Raw genomic sequence first — 19,489 nt, 5'->3', positions numbered from 1 at the left:
GATGGCAAGCAAACACCTCTAGTAATTCCATTGGATCCACAGAGATGATCTAGACTGGATTGAGTAAAACTAACACCATGTAATGACATTTCTGAGCAATGAAATGGCCTTGACTTTTCATTCATTCTCATTTTCAGAGGTAACTGCCCTTTATGCAAAATGATAATAGAATCCTATCACTAAAATATCCCAGAGAGCTTGTTCATGCTGGTGTTTATTCCAAAACAGGGATTGGCAAACTTTTTCTGTAAAGGATCAGAGAATAAGAATTTTTTGGCTTTGTGGGTTATAAGGTCTAAGTTACAACTAGTAAACCCTGCCAGTATAACTTCACAACAGCAAGAGGAAACAAATGGGCATGGCTGTATGTCAATAAAACAATTTACCAAATAGGTTACAGGTTCTGTTTTGCCAGCCCATGGCTGGTGAGGGGGCATGCTCACCATCTTTTTTTTTTTTTTTTTTTTTTTTTTTTGTGGTGCTGGGAATTGCACCCAGTGCCTTGTGCATGCTAGACAAGCACTGTACCAACTAAGCTATAAACCCAGTCCCATACTCACCCTCTTATAACTTGAATTTCTTCAAAGGAGAAAGAAAGCTAACATGTATTAAGTGCTTGCATGTGTTGAGCATTGTGCTGATTCTCAAAATATCATCTAGAGGTAAGCATTGACAATTCCATTTTCATTGTTCTTTAAGATCAGTGAACAGTATTTTTGCAACTCTGGTCTACTAGCTTAACTGTTTTATTTCTTATATTTGAGAAGAATTCTTTTTGCAGCTGGTTAGATATGTATCTCTTCTAAAGAACATGGATAACAGCTGGCTATTATCCATTTTCTGACTTCCCCACTGTGAGAGCCCAGTTTCTTTCCTTCTGACTCCCAGGTTCCAAATGTTTAATTGTTTGCACTGCTGTCATCTGGACCACATCCAATTAATTGCTCATCCTTCTTCCTAAAGTTAAAAACTTTAAACAGCTTTAATATTCCAGTGTACCCAGAACACCGTAATACAGATAGCATTTATACTTAGGTCAAGATTCCCAACTGGGATCCAAAAGACCATTTCTCTACCTGGGACGTGTCCAGATAACATGGCTACTCTGAGCTGCATTCCTCAGCAATCCCTCCAAATTCAACCATGTGAAACATGAATAAATTCTCACCAGCAGTTGGGTGAGAATTGACCCTCGAAGAGTAATGCTAAAAGAAGGCCTGCATTTGAAGCATAGCATAAGCACATGAATGGGTGCATGAATGCCTTCCATTCTGATGAGACATGACTGGTCTCATTCAGCTCCGTTGTAAACAAGCCCAACTTATCAGAAATGGAAACATGACTTGAATTTCTTTTTCCATAAAGAGTATGCTTCTCTAGAGTTTGAGTCCACCGTGCCTATAAAAATCTGCTAGAAGCCCTTGTCCCTATTTCTGTAGTCTCCTGTCTTCCCATCTCTCATTTATCAACCTCTTTGGTTCATTTCTGAGGTTTTTTCTTTGAAGCAACTGTGATGTAGTAAAAGGGCACTGGACTTGGATAAGAAGTGGGGAGTACTGAGTTCAAATCTCTCATTACTGCCCCTATTTAAATGTGGTTCTTTGGAGCTCTTTTGTAGTTAGAAAATGGTTCATATTAGTTATCCCTATTGTGATAACATTGTTGAAATCCCTTCAGAACAGGCCTTAAGCATCATAGACACTACATCAATGCTAGCTGGATGTATATTTTCATATTTTGATGTCAGCTGAGCCCTCCTGTTATGTCTTTATTCCGATGCTTCTCTCTGTCTAGCTGCCTCTGTTCTTCAGCCTGCCTCTTTACAACATGACTTCCTAGTTTTGTCTCCTATTGTATCTGTCTTGGGTTTTGGCTCCTGTATACTTCCAAATCATCTTCATTCTTCAAGTATGGCACCCAGAAGAAACTTCAAATCCTGCAGGCATTCTTAAAATGAGACTTATATGAGGTTTTTCAACCTCATTACTTCAGTTAAAGTAGATGTTCTCCTATAGGCTAAAATTCAGAAACAGAGAGAGAGAGAGAGAGAGAGACTGAGACTTAAGCTTTACATTGTAGGAGATGCATATGCTTTGGAATTAACTGTTTGGCACTGTGCTAATTGCTTAGTAATTATGGACAGCAGTGGAACTGCTCATTAACACTTCTGAGTCTAATTTTGCTTATATGTTCCAAGTGGGCAGGAATCCTAGTGAGCTTGTTATGGCTATTATAGCCCCAGCACATTGCAAACTTCCCCATGTGAATGAACGAGTGAATGAAAGAATGATGTGTAAACAGGGCCAGTTGCTGTAAGGATAAAATAAAATAACATGGTAAAAGCATTAGTCCAGTTCCTGTTACAAAGTGAACATGCAATAAATGCTAATTCCCTTCCTCCCACTCACTAGATGAATGCAAATAGAATGTACAACATATTATAGTATGTTATACATTCATTAATACATATAGATTCATTAATATATATGTCTTTGATGTGATTGTATAGACATTTTTTAACATACTAAATGAGCAAAACTGTTTGGTAAATCTAAGCATAAGAAAGCTGATTTACCATTTATAAAGAATCTAAAATTAAAATCACAAATTATGTGTATCAAAAGGATGGTGAAATGAAAATTCTCTCTGAAAGGAATCCATTTTTCAGAACACTTAAGAGGTTCTCTAGCGCAAGGTGATCACTCAGTTCCTCACTGCCACAGGCAGTTCAAAAATTTGTCAGACTTTTCCAGAATATAAAGCTAAGGACACCATTTGTCAACTCTGGAAAGACATTGCTTTGCTTTAAAAATTAGAGCATATCTCATTCATTGGATTTGAAGTATAGTTGCAAGGTGTTGAGAGGTGTTATGACAATAGGAAAGTTACAGGGCCAAATGTGTTTGGGAATTCCTAAACTAACCAAAGTAGAACACATTGTCTTACTGTGAGACCTCACTGGGTTTTACCATGGTGATGTGCATTGTTAGGCAGAAGCCCTGTGAACAGTATAGCTCTAGACACATAGACCTTTTGGAAAACTGGCCCCATGTAGTCACTATTAACTAAGTGTCATGGATTAGGGACATCAAAGCAGAAATAGAAACAGGGAGTAATGTGCAACTCACCTTCTATGCATCATGATGGGACACAAGGTCTTTGCTCCAATATGTTAAGAAGAGTTTAACACACACCCCTACGGGTGTGTGTGTGTGTGTGCGTGCGCGCGCACATGTGCACACACGTGCACTAGGAATTTAAGGACTTTAAAGAACCGAGGAAGTGGCACAGCCTGAGTGCCCTTGGTGGATATTGGCAATTTATCTAAAAGGCCAGAAGATGGGTATTAAGGATTTGAGAAATAAAAACGTGACCTACAATATTGCATTTGGCAGATTTCCTCTTTGACTGTCATTCCAATTAAAAAATTGAAATTGTTGCCAAAGATAAATATCTTTCCTTCTTCCATCAAGGAAAAAAAATGTAGGTGTTAAAAGCTGCAGTAATCCCCAAAGATTCTTGTTGTCAGTCTTTGCCTCCCAGGCTAGGCACTTTAATTCTTTTGGTTCCCACCATCAAGATGACAGCTGTTTTATACATGTCATTTGACAAAAACATGCTTTATTTAATTGTTTGTTGGCCATAGAACCAGGAGAAACTTGGGAACAAAGTCTATTTGGGATGAGCCTGAACAAGTGGCTTCAGCCATTGAGCAGAGAAATCTCAAAGCCAGGTTATCTGTGTTCAGAGCAATCTTGAACCTGTTTAGCACAAACTGCCACATCAAGCAGCAAAGCAGTGCAATCAGAAGTTCAGTGCTTGTTTCTTAATAGCTTAGTGCAGTTTTCCCCATTAGAGTTTATAAAACAGGATAAACTAGAGCTTTTCCCTTGAAATTTTTTTTTTGAGGGGGGGAATACTAATAACAGATCTTTTGACTTTTCTGTATTGATGCAAATGGCTTGGACTTTTCAGTATGTGAGATACTTTAATGGCATTATAAATGATTGTTGACTATTTGTTGAAAGTAGTTTGACTAGCAGCAGTCCCATACACATCAGTCTAAATTAACAGCTGTTGGTGTCAATAATTAGCATAATTCACTTAGGTGCGATATTTAGTCAGCAAAATCATACAGCCCTGCTATTTACTACTTTTTGTAACCCCCATCAGGAGGTAAAGTTAGGTTCTCCACCCTCATTCATATACTTGAAACTTCCCAGTGTTTATTTCTCTTTAGCATTAGTTTATCTGTGGATTCTGATAGCATTCCAATTATGACATTACTGATTAACCTCTTCCCTCCCTATTTAACACTGAAAATGTGCCAGAAATGCAACTGTAGAAACTGTATTTCCAAGAATATTGAGCATTTCACAAGTGCATTCTTTTTTTATTGAGGTAAAATTCACATTTTGCAAATTAACCTTTGTAAAGTACATAATTTAATGATCTGCCTATTCTGGACATTTCATGCATATAGATCATACAGTATGTGATCTTTTGTGTCTAGCTTTTTTAAGCACAGTGTTTTCAAGGTTCATCCATGATGAATATACGTTAGTGTTTCATTCCTTTTTAAGACTAAATAGTATTCCTCAAGAGGATATATAACCCTTGGAAGGTAACTGGGTTGGAAAATTTCTAGATTAAATGGAAGAATACAGACTCAAACTTCTCCTGGGTGTCACCAGCTTTGTGACCTTGTATAAATGAGCATCAATGATATTTATTTGAAAATAAGTAACTATGTATTAAGAGCTAAATCATTTTAAAGTCATTTCTTTGCACAAAAACTCCCAGTGCCCTAATGTTGACAGAATTTAACAAAATGACCAACTCAGAAAAATCACAAGTCCAGCATAGTTTGATCACTCAGAGGTAGTATACTTCAGACCAAAGTTTTCTTGGTTTTAAGGGAATCCCTTGCATTTTGAACCAGGTAAAATGTTCTGCTCTTAATATCTGAACTTTCCAAATCAATTTCAGGACACATAGGTGACTGATACATAGCAATTCCTTCCTTGCTTTATAGTTCTTACAAGAGAACTAACCAGAAAGCCTAAGTGAGAAGGAGAAACAGTGCATCCACAGGGGGAATTTGTGAGAAAGCTTATGAATATTTTCCATGGCATCTGCTGGGAATATGGTGCAAAAAAAATGAATACAAGGAGAATGAAAATGAGCCAGACGAAAACTTTTTTTAATGTTTATTTTAGAGAGAGGCTAGTAATTGATTAAACTAATCCAATATCTGGAAACATTCTTTTTTAATCTTCACTTTGCCTTTTATGCAGTTTGAAATTTTGGAGACTCCCCTTTGAAGTAGAGCAGGGGCCCGCCTGAAAGGAACAAACAGCTTCCCAGACAGATGTGTGAAGAACTGCCTGAAGCAATGTGCTTCTTGCTTGGTTCAATGTGATGGGGCCAGGCTGTTAAATATACAGCAACATGAAATATGAATATTCTTTCACCTCCACAGGGACTTTTTTTTTCCGATAGTAAAAAGGAAGAGGTGGAAGGCAGTCTGTTGTTTTTCCCAATTCCTTTGCTTTTTTTTTTTAAAGCTTGCATTCGATTTCTTTGTGTTCCTGTGTTGTACCATCTAGATTCTTCTGAAGGCACTTTCAAAAGAATCGTATTTCTTTTCCTTTTATTTTTTTTTTAAATGCCTCCACAGTGATGGTGAAAACCATCTTGACATCTCTAAAAAGTTGTTTTGTTTAAATTACAGAGTCTCCATGGCAACTGCATCCTCTCAGGTCCTAATTCCTGAAATCAACCTCAATGACACATTTGACACCTTTGCCTTAGATTTTTCCCGAGAGAAGAAATTGCTGGAATGTCTGGATTACCTTACAGGTATTATCTTTTGTGTTCTGTTTAATATTGTTACTTTCAGTGATACACTTTGCCACAAGATCAGTGATTCCTGAAAACCAGAGTTGTGTGCTTTTGAGGTAGGAATACTGTTTCCAGGAATAATTTCTGTGCACTCTTTTTCATAACCAAAACAAGAGAGCCCAAGACTTAGTTGAGGACAGGAGAGAAAAGAGAATCTCGATCATTAAAAGCATACTTACTACTATTTCCCTCTCAATGTGGGGGTGTTAAAATAAATATGTCTAATGACCATCAAAAAGACATAAGTATTACATAAGTTTTATAAGTTTATTTCATTTCATGTTAGGAAAGCATTTGACTCTTCCAGGATGTTAGCAGTGAGAAAAATAGTAAATAACTAACTAGGTATCCACCCTGCTCCTGCTCTCTGTATTTGCCACCTTCACAATGTTGAATTTATGTAAAATGTAATAATCCTTCTTTTGGACATGATGATAATCAGCCATCTTGCTGGAGATCTGATAGGGAGGGAGTAGCAAAATTAGAATTTGGCTCAGGTCTGTATAGATGCCTAAGACCTTTTCTCTTTCTAGTAAAATACTGATTGAATTTCAGGGACTGGGATATAGATTAGTGTTAAAGCTTTTGTCTCACATGCATGAAGCCCTGATAAAGAAAAGACCCCCCCCCAAAAAAAAATAGACCAAATTTTATTTTGGCAAATTTACCATGGCAAAATTTTGGTCAAGCTTAGAAAACAGCAATAGAAGAAGAAAACTAAGGCTTTTCCTATTCTTAGCAGTGCATCTAATCTTTTCTTTGCTGTTGTCCTCTAAAGCAGAAACTAAGAGAACACTGGTAAAAACAATATGGACTCTTCAGACAACGGTATTTCTGTTAGCCAAAGCCACCAGGGCCTGTGCCTTCAGGAAAGCACAAGGTACACAGTTAAGCCAGATGTGTACTGCACTTAGGACATGTGGCCTTCCAGAAACCACATCCCTAACTGAGCCTGGTGTCAGTTTCTTAACTCCAGTCCTGTGTGTACATGTTTGTGGGAAAGTGGTCTAGAAAGGTAGAGCAGGAGAGAGGGGACGTTGTATAGTGTTTATTTTTATAGTCTGTGGGTAGTAAAGCTAGGAGTTCTATATTCAAGGAGCATTATACCTGGAAAATCAGTTTTTCCTTGTGAAAACTCAACGTGCTGTTTTTAGCTTTTTTCTGCATTTGCAAGGAAGGCAAGTCATTCCACAAGTATCCTCTTATTTTATATAATTCTCTTTCAAACTTACCATTCGTGTGAAGGAAGAAAGAAATCAACTCAAAAAGCATTTGCAGTAAGGGACCATACTTGGTTTAAAATATTTATGAATATAGCGCCCTCCATTTTTTAGTTTTAATTCTGTGATTTATTGAAACTAACACCCTCCCCCCAATAGAACAATGGTAGAAATGTTCTATATCTGCACTATCCAAAATATTAGACATTAGGCACATGGGACTATTGAAAATTTGAAATGTACCTAGAAAATTGTTACTTTTATTAACTTTTTAATTAAATTCAATTAGAATTAAAGCAGCCCCGTGTAGCTTGTGGCTACTGAACTGCTTTCATTATGGCATTCTGGTCAAAATACCCCTTTTCTCTTATCATTTAGGAATGAGTTTGGTCTCATGCAACAGAAAACCCAGCTGGCAATTTCTAAACCCATCAATGAGTGTTTGAATGAGAGAAACAGAATAGAGGCATACAGTCCAGGACTGGGAATTGGCTTGCTGATGACTTCATTCACCAGGCTTTTTCTGGTTTCTGGCTCTGGGGTCTCCATTTTGTTGTTGTTGTTGTTGTTGTTGTTGTTGTTGTTGTTGTTTTGGCCACATGACTATAATGTGACCCCCTCCAATCAATATGCTGAAGTTCTAAGCAAAAAGACAGTACCGTTAAGGGAATGATGGACAAAAAGCTCTGCCAGTCAAGTTTGTCTTTGTCAGAAAAACAAGAATCTTGCTCAAAAGACTCACCTAGCAAACTATGTCTCCTGGGCCAGATCCATGTTACAAGTTTATCCACAAAGTCAGAGAAGACTGAAAAGTTAAATATTTGCCTGGGCACATGGGTATGTTGCCCGAGATCAGGGTCCCATTGACAAATGTGTCCTGCTCCTTTCCCAATAATTAATAATATTTCAACACTGTATGTCCATTTTAATTTCTATAGTCAGGCAAAAGTATTGATTAAAGGGGAAACTGAGTGGAATCTTCATTGAATTGTAACATGCACACCATATATCATGCCAATAGCTGTTTATGCCAAACCAAAGGCCATGCTGGGTACCTGGTATTATGCCTTCAGAGCTGTCAACCCCAAGTACAAATTCAGTCTATTTCTAGACATAACATCAATCCTGGTCATAACATATGATGCTTGGCTGATATTGCCAAGTCCAAATAGTTTATCAGACATTTATAAGCAGGAAGTGAAGTGTTTGTAGAGTATTAGCCTGCCATTTCTTGCATGGTGTTTGTGATGAAGGCAAGAAAATAACAGTTCTGGTACTGATTCTGTGAGTATTGAAATTGGCAGCATGCTGCTGTTCTCATTTACAGTAAATTGGGTATTGACTTTTCAGGACAAACCCATTGGGTTTACAATCAAAACAGGGTTAGCCTGCCTGGCTGTGAAAACAAGATTTTTTTCCCCTATGACATGCCTTTAAGTGGTATGTCAAGTTAATAACCCGTAGAGGTGACATTTCCTTCCTGATTGCGACTACTGCCATGTGTCTCACAGCTACTTGCCTATTTTGAACTAACATTTTCTTTATATTTAATCACATATTACAATATGGAAAGAACAGAATCTTTCTACAATGGTTGATGGAGAAGTAATTTAACAAACTGTTTAAATTATGAAAGAATATGTATTTCTTCACTGATCCAAGTAGGGGTGATCCCACATGAACAGGACCACACAGATGATAATTTTACGATGCAGCTGGGCCTACAGGGAATGCATCTCATGATTGGTGTGGTTGATTCATGAACATCCAAGTTCCACCCCATGATGCTAAATTTTACATGTGGATACTTCAGGAGACAGGTGTACAAATACATGTGTTAGAAAGAATGTTCTAAGGGTTATGTAGAGCCCTCTTATCTTACCACACAACCTAATGCAGTGCCTGCCACATTGTAGATACTCAGCGATGTTTGTGGAATTCAATAGCCACCAGGCAAAGCTAATCTAATTGACTTAATACACCAGCCTTGCTTCTCATGACATTTGTCCTGGATATATTTCAGGTGCAAAGTGAAGACTACTGAAAAAAACTTCAAATTTGCCATTTCCATTAATTTTCTCCACTCTTTGGGTTTGTTTAGGACTCATTAATTCTAATCAGAATTTAGAGCAGGAAGAACCCTGCAACAGTGTAAGCAAAGGTTGCTCCTGATCTATGGAATGAGCACATGTTTGTCTATTTGAAGCCAGGTTCTGGTACACAGAAGAGTAGAAATAAGGGCCCTGGACAATTCTCCAAAGCAAAGGCCAGTTAACTTTGGTTGTAATGGGCCAGATGGTGGATGTATTAGGCTTGCAGGCCACATGGTCACAACTACTCAACTTTGCTGTTGTGGGAACGCAGCCACAGCCAATACATGACTGAATAAGCCTGGCTGTGTTCCAATAAAACTTTATTTACAAAAATAGGCAGTGGGCCAAATTTGGCCCACAGCCATAGTTTGCCAACCCCCTCTCTAAAATATTATGGCCAATTCAAAACACTCATTGCCTAGTCTTTTTCTTACTCACATACTCTTCTCATAAAACCAGTTACTAAAATCAATCTAGTGGAAGTCATTTAAAAATCACAGTTTGGGTAGGATTTAGACTTCTCTCCTCGAGAATGTGTTAAAGAAATAAAGCAGTGGCCTTCCCAGTGATAAAGTTAACCAATGCCAAGGAATCATTTTCCTTATGAAAGAAAATATATATTCTTAGGTACAATTGATTGTTAATTATGGTCTTCTGCATTTGAAATATCACCTATAAATTGAGAAATGAAAATACATCTGTACCAATATTTTTTTAAAAAATAAGACATAAAGATATCTTATAAAAGAAAATGTACATATAATTATTTTAGTCTGATTTGTTATAGAATGATAAATGGTGGTTCACACCTATAACCCCAGTGGTTCTAGAGGCTAAGGCAGGAGGATTGCAAGTTCAAAGCCAGTCTCAGCAAAAAGCAAGGCACTAGGCAATTCAGTGAGACCCTATCTCTAAATAAAATATAAAATAGGGCTGGGTATGCGGCTCAGTGGTTGAGTGCCCCTGTGTTCAATCCCCAGTACTAAAAGGAAAAAAAACCAGCATTTTTCCTGTTGGATGCCTAAATATAAAACTATCAGGCACCGTGTAGATGGTGGTTGCCAAAGTTTGGGTCACAGGCCAAATCTAGCCCCTGCCTGTTTTTGTAAATAAAGTTTTATTGGAATCTGGTCATTCCCATTTGTTTACAAATTATTTACAGCTGCTTTATGCCACAACAGCAGAGTTGAGTAGTTGGAATAGCAACTGTCTGACCCAGAAAGCCTAAAATATTTAACATTGGGCAATTTATGAAAAAAAAAAATTGCCAGCTGAATCCTTGCCCAACACACACACACAAAATAAAACTACAACTGTTCTTCTTTTTAACATATTTTGCTTCATGTTTAGGTATTGTCTACTTAAATCTCCTAAATATATTTCCATGATAACCTGACATAAATCCATACTGACTGGCTCTTGACACATTACTTATTAAAAGTAAAAGCAGTAACCAGCCAACCAAATATTTTTTGGATTGAGTTTTTCCATGTTAAGTATAGTAATCCTGGTGGGCTTATTTTTTAAAGGTTTGTTTTAAGTCAAGCATCTCCAAAATGGTATCCCAGTGGTGTTTGGTTCTTTACTGATGAGCACTCTTAACCCCCACAGCTCCCAACCCTCCCACAATCAGAGAAGAGCTCTGCACGGCTTCATACGACACAATTACTGTCCACTGGACCTCTGATGATGAATTCAGTGTGGTCTCCTATGAGCTTCAGTACACCATATTCACCGGGCAAGCCAATGTTGTTAGTGAGTATCTCATGGCCTATTTCCTTCTCTATTTTGTGGCTGTCTTCAGATGGATTGCATTCTGAAATTCAACATCAAAGGAAGACAATGAAGGAAAGAATGCACAATATTTATTGGCTTGTCTTTCCTGACCAAGAATATGATAGCACTCAATTATATTGCACTAGTAAAAATAGTTGGCCAAATATTGATGAAAATTAATGACCTCCAGCAAACCACATGGATGAATCTCACAAACATATTATTATAGGAAAGAAGCAGGAAACAAAAGAATATATGCAGTGTGAGTGCATTTTATCAATCGTAACTTAAGATCCAAATAAACTGGTTTGCTTAAAGATGCATTCATAGGTGTTAAAACTATACTTAACCAGGATAATGGTTACCTGTTGTATGAGAGGGAGAATGGCATCTCTGGGAATAAGTATATGGTGGTTCATGGGGTTAATGGCAATTTCTGAGTGATAATTACATGCTTTAGTCATTAAACCATACATTTGGTTTTATGTACTTATTTGGGGTGTTATTTCACAATTTTAAAAAAAGAAAGGATTTAATAAAATGAATAGCACTAAATATCTGGTCGTCTACAGAGGGAATTTGGTGCCATCACTTCAAATGTTACTAACCAGCCCCACCTGGGACGAATTTCTTACCTTACCAGCAACACAAGGAGTCCCCACTCTTGTGGAGGCCTGTGTGATATTTGGCATCATGGACAATTTGGAGTTTTCAAATTTCAGTAACCATTCAGATGAAATAGAGGAAGCACTCCTATACCCAACAAATATTTATGTCCAATTCAGGAAATGGTAAATGACCAGAAGAAGTGGCTTTTCAGGGGAGCAAGTTTGAAACTTCCGCAGCAATGAAAAATACAACACATCAAAGTAGAATAGAATAGAATAGCAGTCACTTTTTAACAGAGAGATGTTTTGAATAAATCCATATCAACTTAATGTGCTTTTATCATATAAATCTTTTCTCTCCTTACTGTTCTTTGCTAGCACAAGTAGTTCTGAGGCACATGATGCTTAAAATAGAAATTAGGTTTAGAATTAATTAAAGGAGTGATGCAAAAAGATCCCAGCTTGTAAGTGACTCAAGTGTAAATGCCCAAACCAACCAGTGGCTCCCCCTACATCCCAGAAGCCACTTTTCCCAGTTTCCTTTCCCCTACTCTCTCACCTTCCTCCCCCTAGTTGTTCTGCCTTGGAAACTTTAATTAAAATCTTGTCATTTTCCAAGAATGTGTAAGCTTTGAGTGGAAGGGGGAAAGTCATGAAATGTCACGTAAACAACAGCTTTGGCAAGCTGGAAGTAGGTAAGCAATAGAGAGGAAGAAGTGATATGTGAGACAAGAAAGTCTTGGGGGAAGTTATAGTTAAAAGAATTTTTAGGGGAGTCGGTGACTCCCCAGAAGCTAGCTAAGGGTATGGCAGAGAGCAGAGTCATCAGAAGTGAATCTGGAAAGACATAAAGTTTGGGCACCCTGCTGGGAGACCTTACCTAGTTAAGGCTCACTGGGGATTTTGGTGAGGAAGTGAAAATGAAGAGTGAGAACTAGAGCCAGAACTCAAATCCATATCAGTCTGCTCCAGAAAGCACATGTTATCAGTCATCAGTCACTGAATCCTAACTCACAGGCAAGAGCTTGATTACAGAGGACTATCCAGGCTGCACCATGGTTTTGTTTTCCTCTGTGTGCCTGGGAGTTTTTCAGGGCAGTGGTGTGTTCAGGTGTACAATTAAAAACTGACCCAGGAGCACTATGGAGAGTGCAGTGGAACAAGGCAGAACTAGAAGCAGAGATAGCAACTAGACATTCATAGTGTTGCACTGAGTCAGAAATAGTACTTCCAGAATTACTTCTTTGACTCTTGCCCATTTCCCTGGAAACATCTTTCTGCCCTCAGATATTTGAAGTGTTTTTTGAGGCAAGTCTGAGAAGCACTACAGTGGCAACAGTTCAACATCATTTTATTCTACTTCCAAAATTTTGAATTCTAAAAAATATCATTCCTAATCTCCAGGTATATATACACTGCTGCAAATCATGAAGAAGTACTAATTCTCTAAATTCCCTTTGTGGATGTGCAGACAATGCACAGTTCTCTGCCTTGGTGCTTTTTTAAACTAAATATTATTGTGTGAAAAATCTTTCTATTTCTGCATAAATAAACAATTTCTTCATTAATTTTTGAGGCAGTGTAGTCTCCTATCATAAAGACATGCTAATTTATCCCATGTTCTATTGATGATTACTTACCTTGTTTCCAATATTTTGACCTTAAAAACATTGCCTCAATGAATATTCGTGAATATTTCTCTTTCACACATGGGGGATTCTATGTTTAGTATAATCTCTTGAGGTGCAATTGCTAGGAAAAATTTATTTGCATTTTAATTTTGGTTGACATTGCCAAATTGCCCTTCAGAGAGGTGACATATGATTTTTAAATGCATTTTCCCTGCTGTATGAGCTTATATTTCCCTGATTTTGGACATATATACCATGAATTTAACAGAAGAAATCTGATTTAAAGCAAGGTAAACATGTAACATCTACATAATTACATAATAAATCTGAGACCTATCTTAACTAATATGGAGACTGTAACACATTAACTGCTATATCATGTGGACGGAAAAACAACAAAAAGAAGGAAGTAGAATTAATATCTTTTTCTTTAAAAGAATTATTTTCCCTATGCTGTGTGGCCAACATTACTAGGGTATTAGGTAAAGAAAACCAGATGTCATATCAACATAATGAAGATGAAATTCAAAAGATGGTAGATGGAAAGTGAATAGTACAACCAGAAAACAAAAACATTTGGAGTCATTTTATACCAAAAAGGTGATTCCTGGCCCCTGTGTGGAACATTATATTTCTCTTAAATCACTTTTGCTTGGTTCAAGAAAAAAAACAATATCAGTTTTCTACTGCTGTGAAATAAATTTATCAAAACTTAGCAGCTTAAAACAATACCATTTATTATTTCAGTTTCTGTGGGTCAGGAATCAAGGCACATTTGAGCTGTTTCCTCCTCTTAGGGTTTTGTGGGGTAGAAATCAAAGTGTTGTCTGAATTGCATTTTTGCCTAACAACTAAGAATGAGTTCCTTTCCTAGGTTCCATAGTTTGTTGGCAAACTTTGTTTTCTTATGTATTCATGGCAGCTTGCTTTTTCAAGCCAGCAAGGGAGAGTCTGTCACTTCAAGTCTGTTACTTCTAAACTCACGTTTAAAGGGCTCACCTGATGGTCAGACCCACCCAAAATAACCTTCCTTTTGATTAGCTCAATGTCAACTGATTAGGGGCCTTAATTATATCAACAAACTCCCTTCACCTCTGCTATGTAATGTAATATAATTGCAGGAGTAATAAAGGTGACAGACCATTGTCCTTGGCCATATTCTGTAGTTTTGAAGTGGATCATGGATCCTGTCATGAATATTAGGGAGTGGGGATCCTGTGGGCTACTTGATGGCATATAAAACATTATATGGTTATGTCTCTCCCCATATTTCTTGAATCAGATTATCAATGGAAATTTCAGAAGTAGATAGTCTTGGCTTGACCTGAGGGAACTTTTATCACTTGGTTCTTACTGAATAACCTAAGTAGAATATCATAGTAAATGCTTGTTGCTCATGTGTCTTAAGGGACTATTGATCATGGCTGCTTTGCATGACAGTCTAATAACTGAGACAATTCACCTGCTGCTTTCTGTCTCATCCTCCCGCTATCTAGCTCCATCTATTCTCTTAGGGATTGTAGAGGTAAAGGTATGAAGGCATGCCCAATTGCACACGTGCATTTCAAGCCTCCAAAGCAAGTTCCCTGGTTCCACCCCAGGTGAGAATGAGAGGGCTTGTAAAGGTACATGACAAAGGTGTGAATACAGTGAGGAGGAAGGAATTGAGTTGAGAAGGCAATTCACTTTAGAACCTTAACTCAATGCCAGTGCTGCATTGCATCATTCAAGTGAAAGATATGTATTGTTTGAAACAAGGTTTCTTGATTGGCTGAACTATGACTGACTTGACTTCGTGTTATTGGTGTGGAAAATAATACCAACCCATGATGCAGAAATGGAATAGATGACTCAAAAAGGCCATGCCTAACAAAATTCAACAAGAGCAAAACTACTCACCATGATGAACTCACAACTTTATGGTGGGTGATTCCAGAGGAGGTATTTTGTTTCTGGAAATGAGTCACCACCAGAAAATGAATGCAAATGGCTGCATGAAGACTATGGACCTGCCTTGTTGAATGCATGGTTACCAAAAAGACCCTTTTTCTAGAGATAGCTAAAAAACATAAAACTGCTGCTGATGATCAAACTGAGACACTCTCATAAGATGGTTCATACTTTATGCCTCTTAAGCCAAGATAGTGAAGTCCTGATGTCTACAGGATAAATTTGCAACAATGAGAGAATAAATTCAGATAAAATCTGAGATGCAAACATTTTTGAATTTGTTTTCTTCTTAAATATCGTATGCATTTGTAGTGACCAAGGGAAACCTACATTCAATACCTGACTTTGCACCTCCCTAGCTCTGTAATCTTTGGCAAATTAATGCCCTACAAATCTGTTTCCTCATCTGTAAGAGGATAATGCTTTAACTTCACTTAGTTGAGATAATAAACAGTAAAGGCCTTAGACCTGTGTTTCCCACAGTGGTAACACATCTGTATTCAAAGTTAGTATTCCTATAAAAATAGAAACTGCACTCACCTACCATTGCCTGATATTTTATGTCATAAAATATCAAGGCTGATATTTTATATCATGTGATAAATGTCAGTTGTGTAATTTGCCAGGATAATCTGCATGTGAAAGGCCTTCCTTGAATGTACCATACTATCATTGGAGAAGTGTTGTTTGCAGATACTGTATTGAATGACAAGATCTAACAGTAAAACTTTACTGAAAATGGAAAGATATGTTCAAAACTTGGCTGTGGCTCCTCATGCCACTAGGAAATCTTTTATTATTACTAGGTCATGGTTCCTTCACTAGGCATAAGTTGTAGTTAATTGCCTTCAATGACTTTAGTGAAGAAGAATTAGATAATGTTAATGAAGCTTGTTTAATCATAAGCTCACTAATGAAATGTACAATCCAATTGCAACATTAATGATGTTAATTTTTTATTTTTATTTTTATTGATAGAGTTATGGCTTATTAAGATATTGATGAATTTCTTATTAATATGTAGATGGGTATTTAATTTTACAATGCTTTCCAAAGCTACACTTAATATATTTTAAAAAGCCACATTTCTTTAAGCCATCATGGCATAGTAGTCATTTATTTTAAGTCATTTTGAAAACATTCATGAAAGTTATTAAACACATACTATTTTTACAAGAAAGAAGGAAAAGGATGTTCATTTATATCCAATCTGTTACAAGAGACACAGGATGTTAGCCTCTCCAAAAGGTGTCCATATTGCATGATGTTTTATACATAATATTTTGTGGGAAGATGGCAGTTGTCTTACAAGGCCCTGAAGTCCCAAATGTAATTAAGATCTTAGAATGAGACCCATTATGTAGGGAAATGCTTCTGATCCATTGTGAATGAAAAAAAAAAGTACAAAATTGAAAAACTCAATTAGACTTCATTATGGACTAATTATCTTCCAAGTTCCATTGTTGTTTTAGTACTTTAAGCTGAATTAGGTGAGCATTGGAACACCTCAAAGATGATAGAAAATGAGTTTGGAACAAAGTGAAGTTTTAGGCAGGATGATTGGGTGGGTGTTTCATAAAAAGATGAATAAAACCTGGTCACCAGTCCTGACACAGTGGGATGTCAAGGCAGAGACGTCTCACTTAAACACACTCAGCATCCAGCGCCATATGCAAGAAGTTAGATGGTACTGGCCTAAGACCAACACTAGCAATGCAATAATAGCACATGTTAAGTTACCCACTTACCTCCATCCCCCAAGAGAAAATTGTCAATAATGTTTTCTTGGCATTTTTAATCAACTGCTCAATTATGTCTTGGCAATAATAATATAAAGGTAAGATGAAACAGTAATAATTGTTAGTATTTATGAAAGTAGATTGCTTCAGTGTAAGGCTAGCCAATAAAATTTTAGTATGCAATAAACATTTTGTTCTTTTAATATTCAAGGAAAAATTAGTGGCCTCTTCAAAATAATCAGGATAGTCAGAGTCCCTTTTTTGTTTGGAAAAGGTTTCTGAAACATTAAATCTTCATTAAGATTTTGGACTGTAAGCCAAGTTACAGTTTGCAACCATTTTAGACATCTGCTTTATGATGTTGCTGAAAGCATTCTCCACCACATTAAACCCAGCCTTGGGTTGTACAGTGATTTAAAGTTTATTGAAACATTTTTACATTTGCTTTCTTTGACCACAATGGTCACTGTATTGTAACATACGCAATTAAATAGGAATAGTGTAAAACCAGTGACACTGATAGGATTCTCATTTGAATCTACTGAATGCTGTTATTGTTTTTATTCAAGCCTGACTGCTGTTGACAAAGATCTGGGAATTTAACTGGATTATCCTAGGCAATAGAAAGGCTAATTTTTTGTTTTATTTCTATTATATTAATATTATTAAATATTAAAGTGAGTTATAGGCCTGTTGGGGCTCAAACCTCAAAATGACCCTTCTTTGGTTAGGTTAAAATCTAATATTTCACTGTGGCACTATACAGAAGTAGAATTTATTGCAGATAAGTTCAAAGAAAAGGGAAAGTGAGAAAGACCCAAAAGGGATGTATCATAGGGAGATTCCCACGTTACTGTATTATTTTCTTTTTAGGGGAAGGTCTTAGATAAATGGGACTTCATAGGAGAATGCAGGGCTGAGTTTGGGAAAACTGGAAAAGAGTGGGTGGTACCTGTAGTTGAACTACTAAATCTCCAAACATACACACACAACACACACACATACTCACATTCACATACTCTCACACATTCAAACTCGTTATGTCCTTTATGCTTGTTTTTTCAAATCTGGGAGTCCTCTGGTGAAAATGTTCACAGGTGGAAATGAAAAAGAGGTGACAGAAAATTCACAAGGCCAAGGATATATGTGTGTGTGTATAAAATATATCATATATCATATATATGATATATATATAATATATTATGTGATATATATGTTATATATATGTTCTGTCCATGTATATCCATATGGAGATATATATTTCCAAATACTCCCTAGAGTATACCTGAAAATACTTTGCACTCGAGGTACAAATCATATGAAGTCAGTTTTCACAACTGACAAAATACAAATAAAAAGTTCTCATCTGTGAGAATACCAGAAATAATTTTAACTCAAAAGTTTGAGAAAGCATTTAGTACAATTCAAAGACAGCCTTCAGGGAGTCTGTGCCTATCTTGCTATGCAAATATTTGTAGTTCAATGTATGTATGCATTTGTGAATCTCTTTTTTTTCAGAAAGGTTTTATTAGATTCTCAGAGGTAAAACAAAACAGCAACAACAACAAAAAAAAGATTAAGGGGAAGCTTCTTGAGAGCCTGGTAAGGTATAAGTTGCCTCAAGATCAAAGAAACTAATCTTTTGACTTGCAAATCAGCCAAAAGGGAAGGATAGGGGAGGTGAGTTTGGAGACCTCAGGAAGTAAAGAGGTCCAGCCCTCTCCTAGGAACTGGTGGTGGAAATTCAACAGAAAGGAAACTTCATGACAGCCCAGTCACCAGGGGGCTGGGAAAGGTCCTTTTGTAGTGGAGATTGATGGGTGAAGAGAGGAGAGTTGGGCCTGATACCAAAAAGATGTTTCCAGCATTGGCCAGCTGCAAAACAAAATCAGCTTCCTTTTTCCTACATGTTCTTCCAAGTGTCATAAATCCTTGGCCTGCTCCTCAGTCCACATCCTGCAGAATATAGCCAGAGGAGCAGTCTTCTCCATTCTGGAACCAGCCATCTCAAGGATGCAGCTGGTCAAAACTCCCTGTGGATGCTTTCCCAAGATCTTCACTGGGGCCTGAGCTCCCTATAGGTGCAGCTGCTCTAGGGTTTTTTTCATAATATGATTCCTGAGTTCACATTAATACAGCATCACAAACTACCCTTAGCTCTCCCATTGGAGATTGGTAGGGGGTTGACTGATCTCTCCTGGGCTTGCTTCTACATTGGCCTGGTGGTAAGGGTGTTCCTGTGCTTCATCAGTTGGGTGAGCACACTATACCAAAACTGTTGTCCCCATAGCAATGGTAGAGGTGCAGCGGGTCAACAGAAACTCTCAAGACCTCACAGTGTCTCCTCTTTCAATTGGTACCTTGTCAGTTTTGGCCTCACCCTGTTAGGCAAAGCAAGTTACATGACTTGGGGCATATGTCAAAGGAAAGAACTATTCCCCACCTCTCTAGATGGAGCAGCTGCAAAGACACGAAGAGCTAGATACAGCAGGGTGAAGAACTGGAGGCAAAAATGCAATCCACAACATTTGTATTAGTGAAGTATGCTTCTCCATGACTCAGGTCTCC

At 37.3% G+C, this 19,489-nt stretch overlaps 1 protein-coding gene across 1 annotated transcript in view; it reads left to right on the top strand.

The window, feature by feature from the left end:
- Mid1 (midline 1) overlaps positions 1 to 19,489 on the top strand; it is a 118,611-nt gene that overhangs the window by 85,454 nt on the left and 13,668 nt on the right. Inside the window, exons 6-7 of the mRNA XM_077106407.1 lie at positions 5,735 to 5,862; positions 10,829 to 10,972. Of these exons, the coding sequence (XP_076962522.1) occupies positions 5,735 to 5,862; positions 10,829 to 10,972 (272 nt within the window). The remainder of the gene's footprint in view (positions 1 to 5,734; positions 5,863 to 10,828; positions 10,973 to 19,489) is intronic.

Source organism: Callospermophilus lateralis, chromosome X (genome assembly GCF_048772815.1).
Source record: "Callospermophilus lateralis isolate mCalLat2 chromosome X, mCalLat2.hap1, whole genome shotgun sequence".
In the NCBI taxonomy this organism is placed as follows: Eukaryota; Metazoa; Chordata; class Mammalia; order Rodentia; family Sciuridae; genus Callospermophilus; species Callospermophilus lateralis.
Note: the sequence above shows the minus strand (reverse complement) of the source record. Positions and strands in the feature narration are given on the sequence as shown.